At 36.9% G+C, this 18795-nt stretch overlaps 3 protein-coding genes across 3 annotated transcripts; all 3 read right to left on the bottom strand.

Annotated features, from left to right (window-relative positions):
• Window positions 1-451: 451 nt before the first annotated feature.
• On the bottom strand, window positions 452-1375 carry LOC134496448 (olfactory receptor 6A2-like). Its single transcript, XM_063302177.1, has one exon. The coding sequence runs from the start codon at window positions 1373-1375 to the stop codon at window positions 452-454; it is 924 nt and encodes a 307-aa protein (XP_063158247.1).
• A 10068-nt stretch (window positions 1376-11443) lies between these two features.
• Window positions 11444-12370, bottom strand: LOC134497292 (olfactory receptor 9S13-like). The gene has a single exon (XM_063302958.1). It carries the CDS (start codon window positions 12368-12370, stop codon window positions 11444-11446), a length of 927 nt encoding a protein of 308 aa, XP_063159028.1.
• A 5244-nt stretch (window positions 12371-17614) lies between these two features.
• Window positions 17615-18541, bottom strand: LOC134496447 (olfactory receptor 9S13-like). Its single transcript, XM_063302176.1, has one exon. The coding sequence runs from the start codon at window positions 18539-18541 to the stop codon at window positions 17615-17617; it is 927 nt and encodes a 308-aa protein (XP_063158246.1).
• Window positions 18542-18795: the final 254 nt, after the last annotated feature.

Below are 18795 nucleotides of genomic sequence, written 5' to 3'. Positions count from 1 at the left end.
TTTCATGTTGTCTGAGTGACAGCTGTCAGCAATGAGATGCTTCTCCCCAGTACCTAACCAACCAACCTGCCATTTGGCTTATTTTTGAACACAGATCTGTCATCTTCTGAAAGCTTCAGTGACAGGAGGAATGGTAATCCTATCTACTCATGTACTAGTCTTCTGTGAGAATGATAAACCTCTGTCTAAAAATAACCTCACTGAGAGTTTGGTATGACATTAGAGAAATTGCCTACAACAAAATGAAGCATTCCAGAGAGATGGTGTAGCACTGCTTGTGCTTGTAGAAGCCAGAAAACACAACTATGACACATCAAGAAAAGACTTATGGAGGGTACCCTTGTATTGGGTAAGAGGATGCCATCATGGATACATATTCTTAACAAACAGTTTGTGGGATGTCTTTATGCCAGGGCAAGCAGGATGTGTAGTAACCACTTTGACTGAGAACCTATAAAGTCCCAGTAATAGTTTTTCCGAGGGCATTTTTGAATTCCCGATTTCTCAGGCAGTAGATGACTGGATTGAGGAGTGGTGTTAGAACAGTATAAATAACAGATACCAGCTTGTTGGAGTCAACAGATGAGAGGGCCCTTGGACGTGCATAGATGAAAAGGGAAGCACAGTAGAAAATAGTGACTACCAGAAGATGTGAGGCACATGTGGAAAAGGCTTTCCGCTTCCCTTTGGCTGAAGGGATGTGGAGGACTGTGGAGATGATATAAAAATAGGAAGCAATTGTTACAGATAGTGGAACAAGGAGAATGAGCAAAGCTAGTAGAAAGTCCATGTGTTCAGCCAATGACATATCAGTGCAGGCCAGATTGAGAAGAGGAGATACATCACAAAAAAAATGATTGATAACATTTGGTCCACAGTAGCTAAGGCGTGAAATAAAATAGACTTTCCCCATGGCTATGAAAAAGCCGCTCATCCAGGAACCAGCTGCTAAGAGAATGCAGAGCTCTTGACTCATCATGACTGGATAGCACAATGGGTAGCAAATGGCCACATAGCGGTCATAGGCCATAACAGCTAGAAGAACACACTCTGTGCATGCTAGAGCTAGGAAGAAGTACAGCTGAGCCATGCAACCAATAAAGGAAATCTCCTTCTTCTCCATCACAAAGCCAACAAGCATCTTGGGGATTGTGACAGAGACATACCAGATCTCCAGGAAAGAAAGATTGCATAAAAACAGATACATAGGCTTATGGAGATTGATATTCACCCTGATGAGTAAAATGATCACAATGTTCTCTGTGACAGTCAATGAATATATAATCAGGAAAATAATGAAGAGTGAAACCTGTAATCCAAAGCTTCCAGGAAACCCAACCAAGATAAATGCATTTGTTCTGTTCTCTCTTTGCATTCTGAAAAATATGGTGGTGCTGTAGAAGGGAAAGCAAACAAACATTTATAGTTCAGTGGCATGTGTTTATAAATACTCATAACCTAGCATCACAACACCATCTGTATACATAATTGATAGATAGAATTAGATTAAAGAATAATACTATATTTAAATTGTTGTCAACAGAAGAGAATTGCTAGATATAAAATTTACAGTGTATGGCCCATATTATCACATACCATGATAAGCCATAAAATTTTGGCAAAGCATGTTGCCCTTTGTAAACCATGATTTATATCTTAGTGTGTTGTGATAACTCAGCCAGTTGTGGTTTATTCAGTAACCACTGTGAAACAGACCATGACTTAGTATGATATCTGAATCCAGCCAATGCATTTATGAATATTCAACCCTGACCTGCCACTCAGCCCTGCAGAAAACTTTTTGGAATTAAAAGAATACCCTTCACCAATTTACCATATGATCTGCAACTACAGAGATACAGTATAGTTATGTACTGCAATGCATCACACTTTTTAAGAGAGAGAGAGAGACAGAGGCAGAGAGAGAAAAACATTTATTTTATTTCTGTGAAACGATGAGATGATCAAGAAGCAAAAGCATAAGAAGAGATCAGTCAAGAGCTCTAGCTAAACCAGTACAGTGGATGAACAGAAATATTCAGAAAGCTCACAAAGAGATTATGAGGACAGTTGTTCTGATTTATTGTTGCTCCCTTGCCAGTGGTGTTTATAGCATTTTGCATTTGATTCTGGGGACAGTATATAGCTATCAAAAGGTACATATAAAAATGCACTTCTAAATTATTTAATGTATTACAAGTCAAGTCCATAAATTATGTTTCTTTATTGAAAATTGATGTCAAAAAGGATATTATATTACAGAAAATAGCTTGTAAATAGTGCGTATTGGGAGATAGGAAGCCAAAACATGCCAACAAATTTTTTTTAGAGGATTGATCACTTCCATTGATGAGGAAGTAAGACAAAAATAATTTAAATATATAAGAATAAGGAACCGAGCACTCCCATTACTAATAGATTTAGCTTGCCTTAGAATCCCTGCTCTTCAGACCCATGAAAGGAAAAATAAAAGAATCTGCTTTACCTCTTAAGCAAGAGAATAGGAGTAAATAACTTGGTTTTTTATATATTTTAATGTATTTATTGACTGTTTTAGCCCTGATGTATGCTGCCCAGAGTTGCTTAATTGTGAGATAGGAACCTATATAAATTGTATAAATACATAGTATTGTTTACCCCTACATTAAATGACTGGATCTCTGATCCTGCTTTACTACAGGATTTGGAAAAAATGCATTTATGAAAAATTGTATAATACTTTGAGAAATGTTGGGATATTAAGGCAATAAATAAATATTTCATCATGTGACTATTGCTATGTTTAACCTTTCCTTCTTTTACAAGGTTATTTGGCATCATCACATTCAAATTTATCACAGGATCTTCTGACATTCATTAGAATAACCTATCTTAGAGGGCTATGCAAAATTCAAGGGGAGCTTCATTTAAATGGAGCTAAAAGTGAAACATGTCTTTGAAGCAGATTTGTGAAGCAATATTTGCCCCCCACAACTTCTAAAGAGTAAAGCAAAACTACACAAAAGCCTCTTCCAGCATTTTTTTTTCCCAGTAGAGACCCCCAGAATGGTGTGAAACACCTCAGTGGAGAGAATTATGTCATCATTGCATCCCAGTGAGGCAAACAGTATTGTGAAGCACCTCTTTGAGGCAAAAATATTGGCCTATTGATTTATCAAACTTTATCAAAATGATATCACAGGAATTGTGTTTTCTGCTTGGGAGAATTCTGAGAACTGTTTGGTTTAAAATGAATTATAGTATCTCATGTTCTCTGAATGTAACTGGTCATATGTGATGTGAAAGGTCCCCTGTGCAAGCAGCGAGTCATATCTGACCCTTTGGGGGGACGCTGCTTTTGTGACATTCTCTTGGCAGACTATAGCGGGGTGCTTTGCCATTGCCTTCCCCAGTCGTCACCTGGGGCATATCAACTGGTCATATACAGTACTACTGCCAAATATGCGGCATTCTGATTTAGCTAACTTTGGGGAATGGGGTGTTAGCTATATTTATACATCTATCAGGTACTGCTATCCATTATGGTTATTCTGAATATTCTTAACAATCTGCGAATGCCTTAATGGCTTCACTGCCTGGAGAGTATACTATGACCCATGACTGCTATGGTATGTTCAAACATATGAATCTCATCCAACAAAGTAATTATTATTTTGTAAGGAAGGGAAAAAAGGGTTTATAGTCACTAAAATGACTAAAACATATTCTGCATAGAACATTTTGTGATGGATAGTTTAAAAAGGGATTAGAGGAACATCCTGTGAATGCTTGGTATATTCAATTCCAGTGTATAGTGGTGGTCTGGTTTCAACAACCTGAAATAATATCCTTATATCTATCTAACTATCCATCTAACTGTCTATTTAACTACATCCCTAACTCTTGGATTTCTCAGAATTTTGTCCAGCAGTTCTCAGTTCAAAACAAATGTATCAATAGGCATTTGGAAATTATAGAGTTTATTAATTTTGGTGAATGACAGCATTAAAAAGTCCCTTGTTGAGGTTGACGGCCATATAAATGGAATAAATAAATAAATAAAATAAAAAGAAGAGAAAGAAACAAAGAACAGAATAAAATCAAGTGTACAAATATGGGATGAGTACACATAATAAGATAAGTGATACAGCTGTGGACATTATTGATGCTAAAATTCTTAAATAAAATTTGTATCGAAAGAGGAAGTAAATACTCAACTTAAAATTAATTGACAATATAGACAAAAATCATTTACTAAAGTTCAAAATCTCAGGTATTAATCATAGATAGCAAAAATCACAAAAATACAAAGTAATTGCTAATGTAAGCCTGAGAACAATTGTTTCTGCATATTCACAAAACTTGCCTGCATCAAATACAACAACTGTGGAATTGATATAATTAGCTGTTTTTCATTGGGATGGTCAAACCATGCTGAGATAGATTTAGGAATATTTATTCTGATAATCAATATCCAGAAGCCACTCTCTAAAGAATCTCTTAGCCTGAGCGAATTCAAGAGACCGTAAGAAGTTTTTTTTTTTTTTTTTTTTAAGTCACAAGAAGAAACTGGTCTTTTTAAAGAACACAGTTCTTCAGTGAATAAATGTAATTGACAGCCAACGTGGTGCATCAAGTATTAAAAATAAGCCATATAATTATATTTTATATAATTATTTATATGAAATGAATCAAATATATCAAATGTTTGAAAAGAGAGAGCAGAGGAAGTGGAAACATTATATTTGCATTACAAAGTTAATAGATCTAACTGCTAAAATTTACCTACATAGCAAAATATTCACAAAATAACGTGCTTACTTTCCTGTAAACATTGCCATAAGGAAATAACAGCAAAAGATGGAGTAAAGCAAAACACTCAACAGACATTTCTGTGGCCAAAGTGGCAGAGAAGCAGGGTCCACTCTGAAAGAAGAATTAGTGCATCCATTCCCGAAGTGTTCTGAGTGGGGACAGGTTGGAGAGTTCTCAATAAAAAGATGTATATATTCTAAGTAAGTAAAGGGAATGTTGCTTCTGTCACTCACCAGGAACAATCCACCTTAAAGTGAGAAGAGAGTTTGTATGAACGTCCCGATTTCTTCTTGGTTCCCCAGTCTGCCCTGCCCCTTGGGTCCCAGCAGGTGGAAAAGAATAATCCGTTCCACCAGTAAAATATATGTCAATACACTCAAGACACACACTGGAGAAGATGCTGATGCTAGGGAGAGTGGAAGGCAAAAGGAAGAGGGGCCGACCAAGGGCAAGGTGGATGAATGATATTCTAGAGGTGACGGACCCGTCCCTGGGGGAGCTGGGGGTGTTGACGACCGACAGGAAGCTCTGGCGTGGGCTGGTCCATGAAGTCACGAAGAGTCAGAAGTGACTAAACGAATAAACAACAACAAGCTTAAATGAGTTATGGTACTAATCATACAGTTGAACTGGAGTGTTGGTCCAAAAATACTAAAGCATTAAAAAAAAAGTCTTTATTTTAGGCTTTCTAAGATTAAAAGTTTAAATCCATTATTTTTAAAATTCATTCATTTATTCAATTCATATGGCTGCCCGTCTCAGAATATGGACTGCAGTCAGGAAAACAGAAGACACTTAATCCTTGGGAGAAGAGCAATGACCAATCTCAATAAAATAGTTAAGAGCAGAGACATCACACTGACAACAAAGGTCCGCATAGTTAAAGCAATGGTGTTCCCCGTAGTAACATATGGCTGCGAGAGCTGGACCATAAGGAAGGCTGAGAGAAGGAAGATAGATGCTTTTGAAGTGTGGTGTTGGAGGAAAATTCTGAGAGTGCCTTGGACTGAAAGAGGATCAAACCAGTCCACCCTTCAGGAAATAAAGCCAGACTGCTCACTTGAGGGAATGATATTAAAGGCAAAACTGAAATACTTTGGCCACATCATGAGAACACAGGACACCCTGGAGAGGATGTTGATGCTAGGGAGAGTGGAAGGCAAAAGGAAGAGGGGTTGACCAAGGGCAAGGTGGATGGATGATATTCGAGAGGTGATGGATTCATCCCTGGGGGAGCTGGGGGTGTTGACGACTGACAGGAAGCTCTGGCGTGGGCTGGTCCATGAAGTCACGAAAAGTCGGAAGCGACTAAATGAATAAACAACAATAACAACACACTCAAGAAATAGAAACAACTTGTTATAAAATGTTTAGCACCACCCCATTTCTATGCTCACTTTTTGAGGATGGAAGGGACAGCATAGTGCCCAGATGCCCCTCCCTCCTTCCCTCCCTCCCTGCCTTCCTCAGTGTTTGTAGACTCCCTCACTTTTGTGCACACTCTCTGAAGGTTATAACTGTTGAATGATTTCAATAGCATATGATGATGATACATTTTTAGCTTTTTATATTGTGTTTTTTTTTTTTACTTTAAAACATAGTTAGCTGTCTTGTTTGTTCAGCAGAGCAGAAAGCAGGTAAAACACCAACTAAGAGAGGGATGCACACTGTGTCACTCCAGGGTTGTGTAAGTCTTCCAAAACTTCATATCATAAGTTAGCTGAATTTAGCCATGGGTTTTATGTTGAACCCTGCAAAGGGTTTTGGATAGTTTTCAGGGCTTCTCCAAATGTTGTTAGTAAATCAGACTGATTAACATAAAATATAAAAGAATAGGTGGCAATTAATCCCACTAACTATTTTTAAGTATTTTTAGAGCACAGTCCCCAATATACCTCTGGATAATTCTGGTCAACAAATTATTATTTTGTACTGCATAGTGATAAGCAATTGCTCTCCTGCATCTCAAGTAATTTATGAAACAAATGTTGAACAGAAGAAATATTATGAAAGTTGAAACGTTGAAATGCAAATTTTAAGTTGAATAACTGATTTTAAAATCCAAATTTTACATTTGAGGATCAATATGTTACCTTTAAAAAAGAAACAAAAGAAAATACTTGTTGACTTACTAAGTGATGATCAAAGTTTAATAATTTACTTATTATATTCTATGGAATAAAGATCAATGTTGAATATTAATTGCTAAAAGTTAAATACGGTCTAGAAACTTTCAGATATTGACTGATTTGCATTCAAGTTATCATATCAGATATTATCAACTGTAGTAATTTGTGCATACAAACTGCATATAATTAAGATGGATATCCATCACATTCCCTCTGTTCTTATTTTACAAATGTTGTTTCAGTTAGTTTCCGCATCATATTTTATTTTTTTTAAAGCTTGAATAAAAATGCTATACATTTCAGTGAACTTGTTTCCTATGTAAGCATTTCTCTATTCAATGCTTCCTGATATGTTTATGCTATGCATATACTTTCATTAACATACAGATTTGTTTTGTAAGTGATGATTCCTCATATCATGGTCACACTTAAGATTTGTTTGTAGGATTCAACAGCTAGGCAAAAATGTGAAGTGCATAGGATGGTGACACAAAGTATGCATGGCCATAACACACAGATGGGCAGGACTACAATTTCTACATGTTATTATTTGTCCCCCCTCCCCCACCGGGTGCATTCTGTTTTTCATCTCAAAATGAAACACAATAGTGTTTTCAGCAACCATGTTCATAAGTTTGCTGATGGTTTCAGAGGAAGCTCTGGGATGCCAAAAAGTTTAGGTAAAGGTAAAGGTAAAGGTTTCCCTTGACATTAAGTCCAGTCGTATCTGGCTCTAGGGGGCAGTGCTCATCTCCGTTTCAAAGCCGAAGAGCCGACGTTTGTCCGTAGACACTTCCGTGGTCATGTGGCCGGCATGACTAAACGGAACGCCGTTACCTGCCCACAAAGTGGTACCTATTAATCTACTCACATTTGCATGTTTTCGAACTGCTAGGTTGGCAGGAGCTGGGACTGGCAATGGGAGCTCACCCCATCACATGGATTTGAACCGCCGACCTTCTGATCGGCCAGCTCAGCAGCTCAGTGGTTTAACCCACAGCACCACCGCATCCCTTGCCAAAAAGTTTAGGAGCCTCATAATTCCTTTGAGTCATGCCTTTCTCAACCCTGATTACATGGTCTATATCTGTGTACTTGTTCAAAGGACTATTTGCTTTTCTTTATTCCATAAGATTCAGACTTGAAGAAGAGTACTGAAATGGCATTGGAGATGTGAACCTTTTGATAGGGGTCTAAAGCCTACTTCAAATTCATAGTTCCACATATTCTTGGGACATGAAGAACACAATAAACTGATATGGTCACATTTTGAATGTCAAAACATGATTTAAATCCTCCTTAGATGTATTTCTCTGCTAATGTTCCTCACACAGTGTGCTTTGGAGTAGGATCTGAGAAGAGAGCTGGAACTTTCTGTGAGCTCTTTGGAGGAACAGTAAGACAATTACCCTTGCTACATGAAATTCTTATAGGAGAGAAAGGAGGATCACCATTTATGATTGTGAACATACTACCATTTTCTTTTCTTTTCTTTTCTTTTCTTTTCTTTTCTTTTCTTTTCTTTTCTTTTCTACCCTTTTCAGTATACAGTAGAAGTCATATCTTCTTTGATTCCTGGAGACTTTACGGACATGTCCATGCATTTTTATTGTCAATAGTACAGAAGTTATTTGTCACTAGCTTCTTTGACTGTTTTTTACTTCCCAAAACAGCCGAAAGCAAAAGTATTCCCTGATGATCTCTTATTCAAATATCAACCAGGCCTGACCATTTTAGCCTAATCTAAGGCTAAGGCAAGCCCCATTGGGAACAAATGTAAAAGTCTTATTCTCAGAGGAACCATCATCCATTGGAAATAATAGCCACAAGTCAAATTATCAAATTTAGGCACATTATGTGAAGACCCAGCTCTCTTGAGAAGTCCATACTGCTGGGAGACGAAAGAAAAGAGGACAACCAACAGCAAGGTGGATGGTCTCAATTACAGCGGCAATGAATTTATCATTGTAAGACCTGAAGGGTCAAGTTGGGGATAGATAATCCTGCAGAAGGTCTATGTGCAGAAGGTCTATGTGGCAGAAAGTCAGCAATGACCTGATGACACATAATCAAACAATCAATCAATCAATCAATCAATCAATGCCTAGCTAAATTTCAAAGCTTTCACCTTAAAACTTACTGGGCTTTGGACTTACTTTACTCAGCTTTTATAGCAATATCATAAAGAGTCAGAGCGGCACAGTTATTTACTGGTCCTTTTAGATTATATTTTATTTTTTTATTTAAAAATCTGCAGGTGGAAAAAAAACAAAAACAAAAGTTGCAGACTCCATGCTTTAATGTCATCACTACTGATTGTAGTTGTCCTAACAGTCAGGAAACACGCTGAGACGAGGATTAGGTCTCTATGTTTGTTGCTGCTAATAAGACAGAAAATCCTAACAAACTGAAGAAGCGTGGGAAAAAAACAGACAGATAAACCCCAAGAGCTAAGGCGGGTCTGATCTGTGTCTCTTAACTCCTCAGTACTACGCATGTGTTTTGCCACCTGGATAGGGGCCCCCTCCTGCTCACCATCAGTACTCATGACAGTAGTGCTGCAAAAGCTGTTGATTCAGTGGGTGATTTCCTTGCCAGTGAAGCTTTTAGCTCCTGTCTCTGCTGACAAGACTCTGGATTTTTTCTACTCCTCAAACTGACCCTCCTTCCTGTTAGGAAATGAAATCCTAGTGAGGAAGAGTGTTACAGGGGAAATCTTTATGCTTTCTCACTTTTACTTCTTCCTTATTTACAGTAGTCCTTTTTCCCTTTTGTTTCTTTAGGCTGCTCCTTTCCTTTTTTAATTTTTTCCTAGTCATAAACTTCTGCTTGTTTTCCCCTGAGGATGTCTCTTTTATACCTGGCTCCAGTGCTTTCTATATCTTTCCAGGGGTACTCAGTGGGTATAGTCAAAAATGTCAAGATTGTGGCTGTGATGGTGAAATTGAAGCTCCACCCCTTTTTGTGTCCGTTGCATCAAAACAGGTGGAGCTTTGATTATCCCACCATGTTTACCTTGTCATACTGTGCTTTGAGTTTGGGATTCTACCTGACTGTCTTTCTTGTCTTTTCCCTTGGATCTGTGTTTTTTTATTTGATTTCTGGTCTTGACCCTTGCCAAGCCTTGACTACATTACAGTTGCTATTGGTAGCTATAGGTAAAAAGGACTCTGCTTCTAAAAGGTCTGCCTGAGTTTACATACCTCTGGACTGGGCAGGCATCCAATTTGCTATCTTACTGGCTGGCAGCCAGCAATGCCAGCACTAAAAATTACTGTTATCTATGAGCATTTACATTACCAAGGTTCAATATTATGCCACCAGCAAACTGGAGGGAGAATTTCGTAAAATTCCATATGCAGAAAGACTGCCCTTGTAAAGATGGTGATACTGAAACACAAACTCATATTCTGTTATACTGTAATTTATGTCAAGCCATACACAAAGAGCTCCTGACCCTCCTTCCAATTCCATTTTGGATGGACTGAATAATTTTATGTGCAATTTTTACTAGCAGATAAGAACCCCAAGGTAACTCTTGTTTTTGCAGCTTGTAAAACTCATACATTGCTGACAGAAAAATAGTGCAAGCATGATGGCATATATATATATATATATATATATATATATATATATATATTTATCTTGCACATGTTATTTTATGTTTTTATGTTTTATGTTTTATGTCTTATTTTATGTTTTATGTTTTACCTTGTACTCCAATTTGTAGATTTTATTTAATAACTTTTATTTAGTCTGGGTCATTGACTTGTAATAAAATTTTGATTTGATTACTATATCTTTCCTAATTGCTCTTAGTCTCATTTCTGTCTCATCCCTCTTTGGGATAGCCCGTCCCTTGTCTGGAAGTCTCAAATTTTAATTCCCTGTACTGATTCCAAGCTGTCTAGCAGTAGATACATTATTTTTACCTTAATGTCCACCTATAAGTTCTCATACTCACCTTACCCCCTTATTCAACTTCTTGCTACAGACCTTAAACCCTTGGGACTTAATTTTTAATTTATTTCCATTACCTAGCAAATTCCATCCAATTTGCACTGAGACTCGGACCTGACTGAACAGATTTTTTTTTTAAAAAAAAATACTTAATCACTACTCTCCAGCTGCATCAATAACACTTATTTGGAAATGAAATGCTCATGATAGCACTTGCTTGCTCATTTACATGACTACATCTTCCTTATTTTTATGGGACCATGATACATGACTTTCTTCTGGATTCAGGATACAAAGTAGTCACAATTTTGGTAACGTAGACTTCTAGCATCCTCTGCCCAAACATTCTCAGAAATATCATGAGGTTTACCAGACATACTTCTTTTCAGTGGAACACTGAATTAAAAATTATTGAAATATATGTTTGGTGTTTGTGTGTAACAATTACTTCAGAAAAATCCACATCTGAAAAATAAATGAAAATGAAATAATGCCATACATATAGAGAGAAACATCAACAGTATTTCAAATGTCACTAGTTAACAAATGTATGTTAGAAGCTATGTATCAATTTTCCTTAATTGTCGGCTCAGAGCTTCCTTAACCTCCCTATTTCTCAAACTGTAGATGATGGGGTTCAACATTGGGATGACAACTGTATAAAACAGTGATACAACCTTTCCTTCATTGGGAGAAGACAAAGCCCCAGGTTGTGCATACATAAAAAAAACTGTCCCAAAAAATAAGCTGACTGCCATCAAATGCGAGGTACAAGTTGAGAAAGCTTTTTGTTTTCCTTTGACAGAAGGTATGCGTATGATGGTACCAATAATGTAGACATAGGATACTAGGACTACCAAGGCTGTGGTTACAATGATAAAGCCACACACTGAAAGGAGCACAAGTTCATTCACAAAAGTGGCTGAGCAGGAGGTTTTCATGACAGCTGGGACATCACAAAAGAAGTGGTCAATTTCAAGGGAGCCACAAAATGACAGACTGAAGGTAGAACCAATCTGGGTGCAGCAGTTGATACAACCAAAGAAGTAAGAGATGCATAGGAGGCAAACACACTTTTTCTTTGACATGATGATATGGTACAGCAGTGGATTACAGATGGCAATGAATCGGTCATATGCCATTACAGCCAAGAAAAAAGCCTCAGTAGTTCCAAAAAGAGAAAATAAGAACATCTGAGTTGCACAGCCACTGTAGGAAATGGTCTTGTTCCCAGTTATAAAACTCAGCATTGCTTTTGGAGTGATGACTGAAGAGTAGCAAACATCCAAAAAGGACAGGTTTTTCAGGAAGAAATACATAGGGCTATGAAGCTGGGCATCAGCCGTTGTAATTATGATCATGCCTATGTTCCCCATCAGGGTGATGATGTATATTGCCAAAAAGAGAAAGAAGAGAGTTCTCTGCACGTTTGGTTGATCCTTGAAGCCAATTAATATGAATTCAGTCATTTCAGTATGATTTTCCATCGTTTGATTATGACTAGAGGAGATGTCAGAGAAACAGTCACCTGCCAATATTTCTGTGAATGTTAGAAATCAGTGCTTGAGTAGATAATTGCCTTTGCACCACATGTGAAAGTCGGCAGAGGTCATCGTCAGCATGCAAGTGAAATAATAGTTGTTTGTGAAATTCTGTAAGCAGAAACCTGAAAGAGATGCACATTCATTAACACTAATATTACTGTCATTTTAGTAATGCATAAGAATCTGATAACGGTATACATAGAAGAGCTCTATCAATCAGGATCATATTCTGTTAATATTTTGGTGGCTTCTAAGCCATTAAAAGTCATCTGGAACTGAGCAGCACAGAAACCTTGTTAAAGAAATGGTACAAGAATGGATATGAATTATTTGAAATTAAAAGTGCAATACACCTACATGGATTTCGCTGTTAAATACTAGAAATGTCTCCAGGGTGGGGAAGGAAAAAGAATTAAACTTTTTTTTTAGACATTGCCTAGAAGACAAGAATATAGCAGTGCCGAAGTTAGAAATTCTAAATAAAGAATGGGAAAAATGATATAAACAAGTGAGCAAAGCTATATTACTAGGATGTGCCTTAGGGAAGAACAAGTGACTGCACCAGAGAGTTAGAGGGGAGATGTACTATTGAGAAGGAAATAAACTTACTTTGCACTGTGTTGAAGAAAGCAACTTTATAGAACTAAAATATTTGAATTATGGGTTTTTTGGTGAATGTAGCATATTCATTACAAATAAATTGCATTAAAAAACAAAACATATAATACAAAATATTTGTCCAATGCAACAAAAATAACCTTTTTCATAGAATAGAATTATAGGGTTGGAAGGTTGTCTAGCCTAATCCTCTGCCCAGGCAGGAATCCTCACACAATCCTTTAAAATGTATTATGTATGTATGTATGTATGTATGTATGTATGTATTTTCAATCCCACCTTTATTATTTTTATAGATAATTCAAGGCGGCGAACCTACCTAATACTCCTTCCTCCTGCTATTTTATTAGAAGATGAATGATCATGCATCATGATGTTGATGAGTACAACAACCACACAGGTAAGAGTTCTGTAGTCTTTTAAAGATTCATATATTGCCCTGGACTAGAACATTTCCTACTCTAGCTACTGGATGTAAGTTCCAGTTTCTGGTGACTGCAAGAGATCTTGTTTGCCATGAACTGAGCTCTTAGGGAATGGTGCAGCTACTTGTGGACATGTTATCTCCCTCCTTCCTTCCTTCCTTCCTTCCTTCCTTCCTTCCTTCCTTCCTTCCTTCCTTCCTTCCTTCCTTCCTTCCTTCCTTCCTTCCTTCCTCAAACCATCAGCACAGCTGACGGTAGGAAATGCTGCAGAAAAAGGACACTGGCATGTTATGTGTCAGCAATGTCAAAGGGAAAGGCTCATGTGAATAGATGTAAATTATATTACATAACTGAATTGAAAAAAAAAAGAACAAAAAATTGTCATTCATTGTGATGGGTTTTATGCTTGACATCTTTAAAACATTTATCTGGTCAAATTTTCTTGAGTTATTTCAAGAAAATTAGGATACAAATTTCCAGCCCTTTCCCTTAATTTCCCCTCTCACTTTAATCTTCTTTCATAAATGGACTGTTTATAAAACTGTTAATTTAAGTCCCACAGTGCTGCAATGTTTGTGTTATTTGCATGTTTGTTTGCATCAGTATTACATTGCTATGATTTGCTTGCTTAATAAACACACACAAAACCACATCCACCCACTCATGCCATTTCTTCTTATTCTGTATACACAAATCTGATCTTGCCATATTTTTGTTGAATTGCTTTTAGGTTTACAAGCTGCTAGTTTTAAGATTAATTCTGATCTGGTTTACAGTAACCACTTCTGCAAAAGTTTGAAAGACTGCAGTTAGTTACGGAGTGAAGCACTGCCCTCCTGAGCTCCTGACCAAAAATCTGGCCAAACCATGACAGTCATCACAACTGGGAGGTTATCAGAAAGAACTGGACACTATTGCTATCCTAAACCTTCCCTTTTGCTGCTAATGAGTCAACTGCTGACTCTCTACATTGTAGAGAAGACCAACTCCACTGAATCTGTGCTGGATCCAGGATTTTGTTCTTGGAACTGCTGCTGCTGCTGCTTATATTCAGAGATTCTTCATTTTCATTTTGCTGTGTCACTGGTTATTTTCCTCCTGCAGTGAATTTCTGCCAAGCTTACTGATTTTGTCTTTTAATTTATTGAAATGTTGTTTCACGTTTTATGCAGTTTGACTGTAAAGCATTTGAGCTACAATGTACTGAAGGCAAGAGTATGTGTTTGTGTGTGTGTCTGTGTGTGCGTGTATATATATATATATATATGTATACATACACACAAACACACACACAGACATACACACAGACATGCACATACACACACAAATATATACACTATACACACACACACGCACATACACACTGAATAGATACATGAATTCCAATGTCAAAGTCTTACATGCTGAATGAGATGATTTTGAAGTGCCACTGAAATCTCTTTGCACAGGTTTTGGATACTGAATCACCAAACTAAATGAACTCATCTGGAATCCTCCTATCTCTTCCTTAAGAGCAATGTTCAGCTTCCGCGTTTTTACTCACAGTGCATATCTCATCCTCCCATTCACTAGGACTGGAACTGGAGCAAACTCGAAATGTATTTCCATCTAACTTCTCAACACATTGTTTCTTTACTAGCCTATGAAGCAAATGTATTCTGCTAATCTTTTTTTTTTTTTTCTTTTCTGTGTTCAAATTTAACACAACCATGAACACCACATTACGCCTGAGGGCCAGTATTACACATAAGTATGATCTCTTGAGTATAACACACTTTTAAGACACACTAACCCAAATGGGAATTATGTATTGGTGTAATTTGCTTTCCAAGAAAAACAGCGCATTCTTGTAAAGAATCTACTATGGATCATTTGTAGTTCTTCCCATCATAAGTGATGTTTCTGATTTTCAGACTAGCATTTTCATTGGAAGCTAGTTGTACACCACCCATCAAACTCCACTGGAAACTATTTGGGGGAGGGGGTGTCATTGATTTCAGTGGGACTTAAATGCAACTAATATTTTGAGGCTGAAGTTAAAATAATCATTTTTCAAACCTAGGAAACAATGTGATTCGTGCATCAATTTATCTATTGCAACAGATGCCCAGATCAAAGAGGTCACACAGCTTATTCCATACTCCTGTGGGGAATTCATGTTTCTGAAACAGCAAAGTCCATGTTAAACAGCAGTAATATTTTGTGACTGAGGGTGAACCCTATGGCCCTTGAAACAGTTTCCATGGGATTAAAACAAAAATCCTTAAGTGTTCCCCCTACCATCCCACTCTCCCCCAACATGGCTCTGGGGTCAGAAACTGATAATCTCTTATCTCCTTACCAGTCGGTTTCTTGCTTCCAGTTGCTGAGATTGAAACAGCTCTTCTTACTCCTATTTCAATGTCCCTAATTTAGAGAAACTATTCCTATATATCTTTTGGATACTACTCAGGTGAGCCAATCCAGACAAAATAATTCCACTGATGGATCACCACATAAAAGAAACTGAAAAGAAATGAAGAAGAGCAGGGCCTCAGAAGATTTCTCTCTCCTGCATCCAGGATCTGATGGAATTACATAATCCATTTCATAGCTGGTTCCAAAGGATGCATACAGTAGCTTTAAGGGGAAGCACTGCAATTTTAGACAGTACTCAAGATGTTTCAGCAATTGAAAACTTTATTCTGTTTTTATTATTGTATTGTTAATGAAGGTTTTATGATTTTAATCTTAATTTATCATGTTTTATTATTGTGAGACATGGGGTTTTGTAAAATGGACAGCATACAGTGTAACACACAAAGATACAAAAAGATGTACATAAAATGTACAGAAACAAAACAGAAACATTTATCATCCTGAACTATCAGTTTGGAGCATTCAACATCCATTGATAATAGGAGCTTTCATCCACTCCTAGAGAGGATGCTTAATTCTACAACAGCTGCTGATTTTTATCATATTTATAGAATTATCACAGGTAGTGCTAAACTAAATTTGAGAGCATAGCTCTTCAAAGAATGGTGCAGTATTTAAAATGATCTAATACTGTAGATCAATATATTCTATTTTAGCCCATGAAATGAAGTTAAAATATAAATCCCAAGGGTTAGTTCAATAACTAAGAATACATTGGGTATTCTTCCCAAATTTATTAGGCCATTAATGAGAGAATCTCTATCTCTCTGTATTAATCCTAATCTAATCTAATCTAATCTATCCATACACAAACACACACACACACACACACACACAGAATGTAGTGTCAGGAAACTGCAGGATAAAGGGAGCTTATATGAATGTTATTTCCCCCACCTCTCAAATCTTAAAAATCTTGGCATAACCAATAAAAGTCACATGATGTTTAGGGTGACTGATGTCTTATTGAATGAAGCACAAACTTTGGATGGAAATATGTAATTGACAGCAATATTAAATCTGTTTCAAATGTATACATTTGACTTACAGCTTTGACCAACAAAGAACCAAACAGCATAACACAATCACTAAACAAACCAAGAAAAAAAACACCCAGAATATTTGTTTCCTATATCTATTTTATATCACCACTGTAAAATAGGCAAGTATCTATTTTAAGAACTCCTCAAAATGTGAAATAATGACAGTGGCTAGAAAGGGCACATTAAAATTGCAGATGTTTCCAGCAAAGGCTTTGGTTGTACAATACCCTGTTTCTTTCACAGAATTTAATGAGAAATGAAGGCATTGTTCTATTTAGTCAATGACCATTGCTTTCCCTTGCTTTTTCCATCTTTTTCATTAAGCAGGTACATTCTACTAGGAAGGAAAAGATAGAACTGTTGTGCCCTGCCTTAATAATATGAAAGACGTCTGCCTTAAGATATTCTAGGTCTTGAATGAAATTGGAATAGTTTTACATTTGGAGAACTGTTGCTACTTAGCAAATTAGAATTTCACTGGGAAAACTTCCTCTTGCCTATGGTTTTGAAATACTGGAAAACATAACCCATTAAATCAGCATTAAATATTTAAAAAAAAAGCTTAATGTTTATTAATGGTCTTGTTCTTGGTACATGACAACATACACTCATTGATATATTTTAATGGTATTACCTTTATTTTGGAGTCTCTTCCATTGAATTGTAAATTATCCTATAACATATCAGCCAAATAAATATTTTAGCTGCCTTGCCAAAGCATCTTTGACTTCCTTGTTTCTTAGACTATAGATTAAAGGGTTTAACATTGGTATAACAATGGTATAGAAGACAGACACAACTTTGCCTTGATTAGGAGAAGACATGGCTCCAGGTTGTCCATACATAAAGAAAGCTGTCCCAAAAAATAAGCTTATGACCATGACATGGGAAGTACAGGTTGAAAAAGCTTTGCATTTCCCTTCTAGAGAAGGTATATGAAGGACAGCAGACACAATGAAACTGTATGATAATAGGACAATTAGAGATGTTGTCAACACAATAGACCCACAAATGACTAGGAGCACAATTTCATTTGTAAAAGTGTCTGAGCAAGATACCTTCATGACAGCTGGCACATCACAGAAGAACTGGTTGATCTCCCATGGTTCACAATAGGATAAACTGAAAGTGAAGCCAGTCTGTGTGCAGCAATTGAGGAAACCAAAGCAATATGAAAGTGACACCAAAAATAAGCAGGTTTTCTTCGACAACATAGCATGGTAAAGCAATGGCTTGCAGATTGCAATGAATCTATCATATGCCATGCCAGCAAGGAAAAAAGCTTCTGTGGTTCCAAGAAGAGAATAGAAGAACATCTGGGTTGCACATCCATTGTAGGAAATTATCTTATTCCCCATAGCTAAATCCAATATGGCTTTGGGAGTAACAGCAGAAGAGTAGCATATATCAACAAAAGACAAATTCTTCAGGAAAAAGTACATAGGTGTATGAAGATGGGAATCAGCATTTATGACTACAATCATACCAATATTTCCCAACAGAGTGATGATGTATATCAGTAAGAAAAGACTTAAGAGAGCTAACTGCATCTGTGGCTTGACATCAAATCCCAGCAAAATGAATTCAGTCATTTCAGTTTTGTTTTCCATGCCTCACTTATTTCAAGATGGAAATTTAGAAAGAAGGTTCTTTGCTTGCAGACTGTATACAGGTATGCTTATGTAGATTTTCCCTAAACTGGTACATATCAAAGGCAGGCCAAAGGAGTTACTTTTACTTAGCAAGGCATAGAACATGTCAGTATATATTGCCACACACATCTGTTGATCCTAAAATAGAAGGAGAAAAGTCATTATATAGTAAATGAAAATTAGAACATAATCAAGAAGGAAAGATATATAGA

This window comes from Candoia aspera, chromosome 4 (assembly GCF_035149785.1).
Source record: "Candoia aspera isolate rCanAsp1 chromosome 4, rCanAsp1.hap2, whole genome shotgun sequence".
In the NCBI taxonomy this organism is placed as follows: domain Eukaryota; kingdom Metazoa; phylum Chordata; class Lepidosauria; order Squamata; family Boidae; genus Candoia; species Candoia aspera.
Note: the sequence above shows the minus strand (reverse complement) of the source record. Positions and strands in the feature narration are given on the sequence as shown.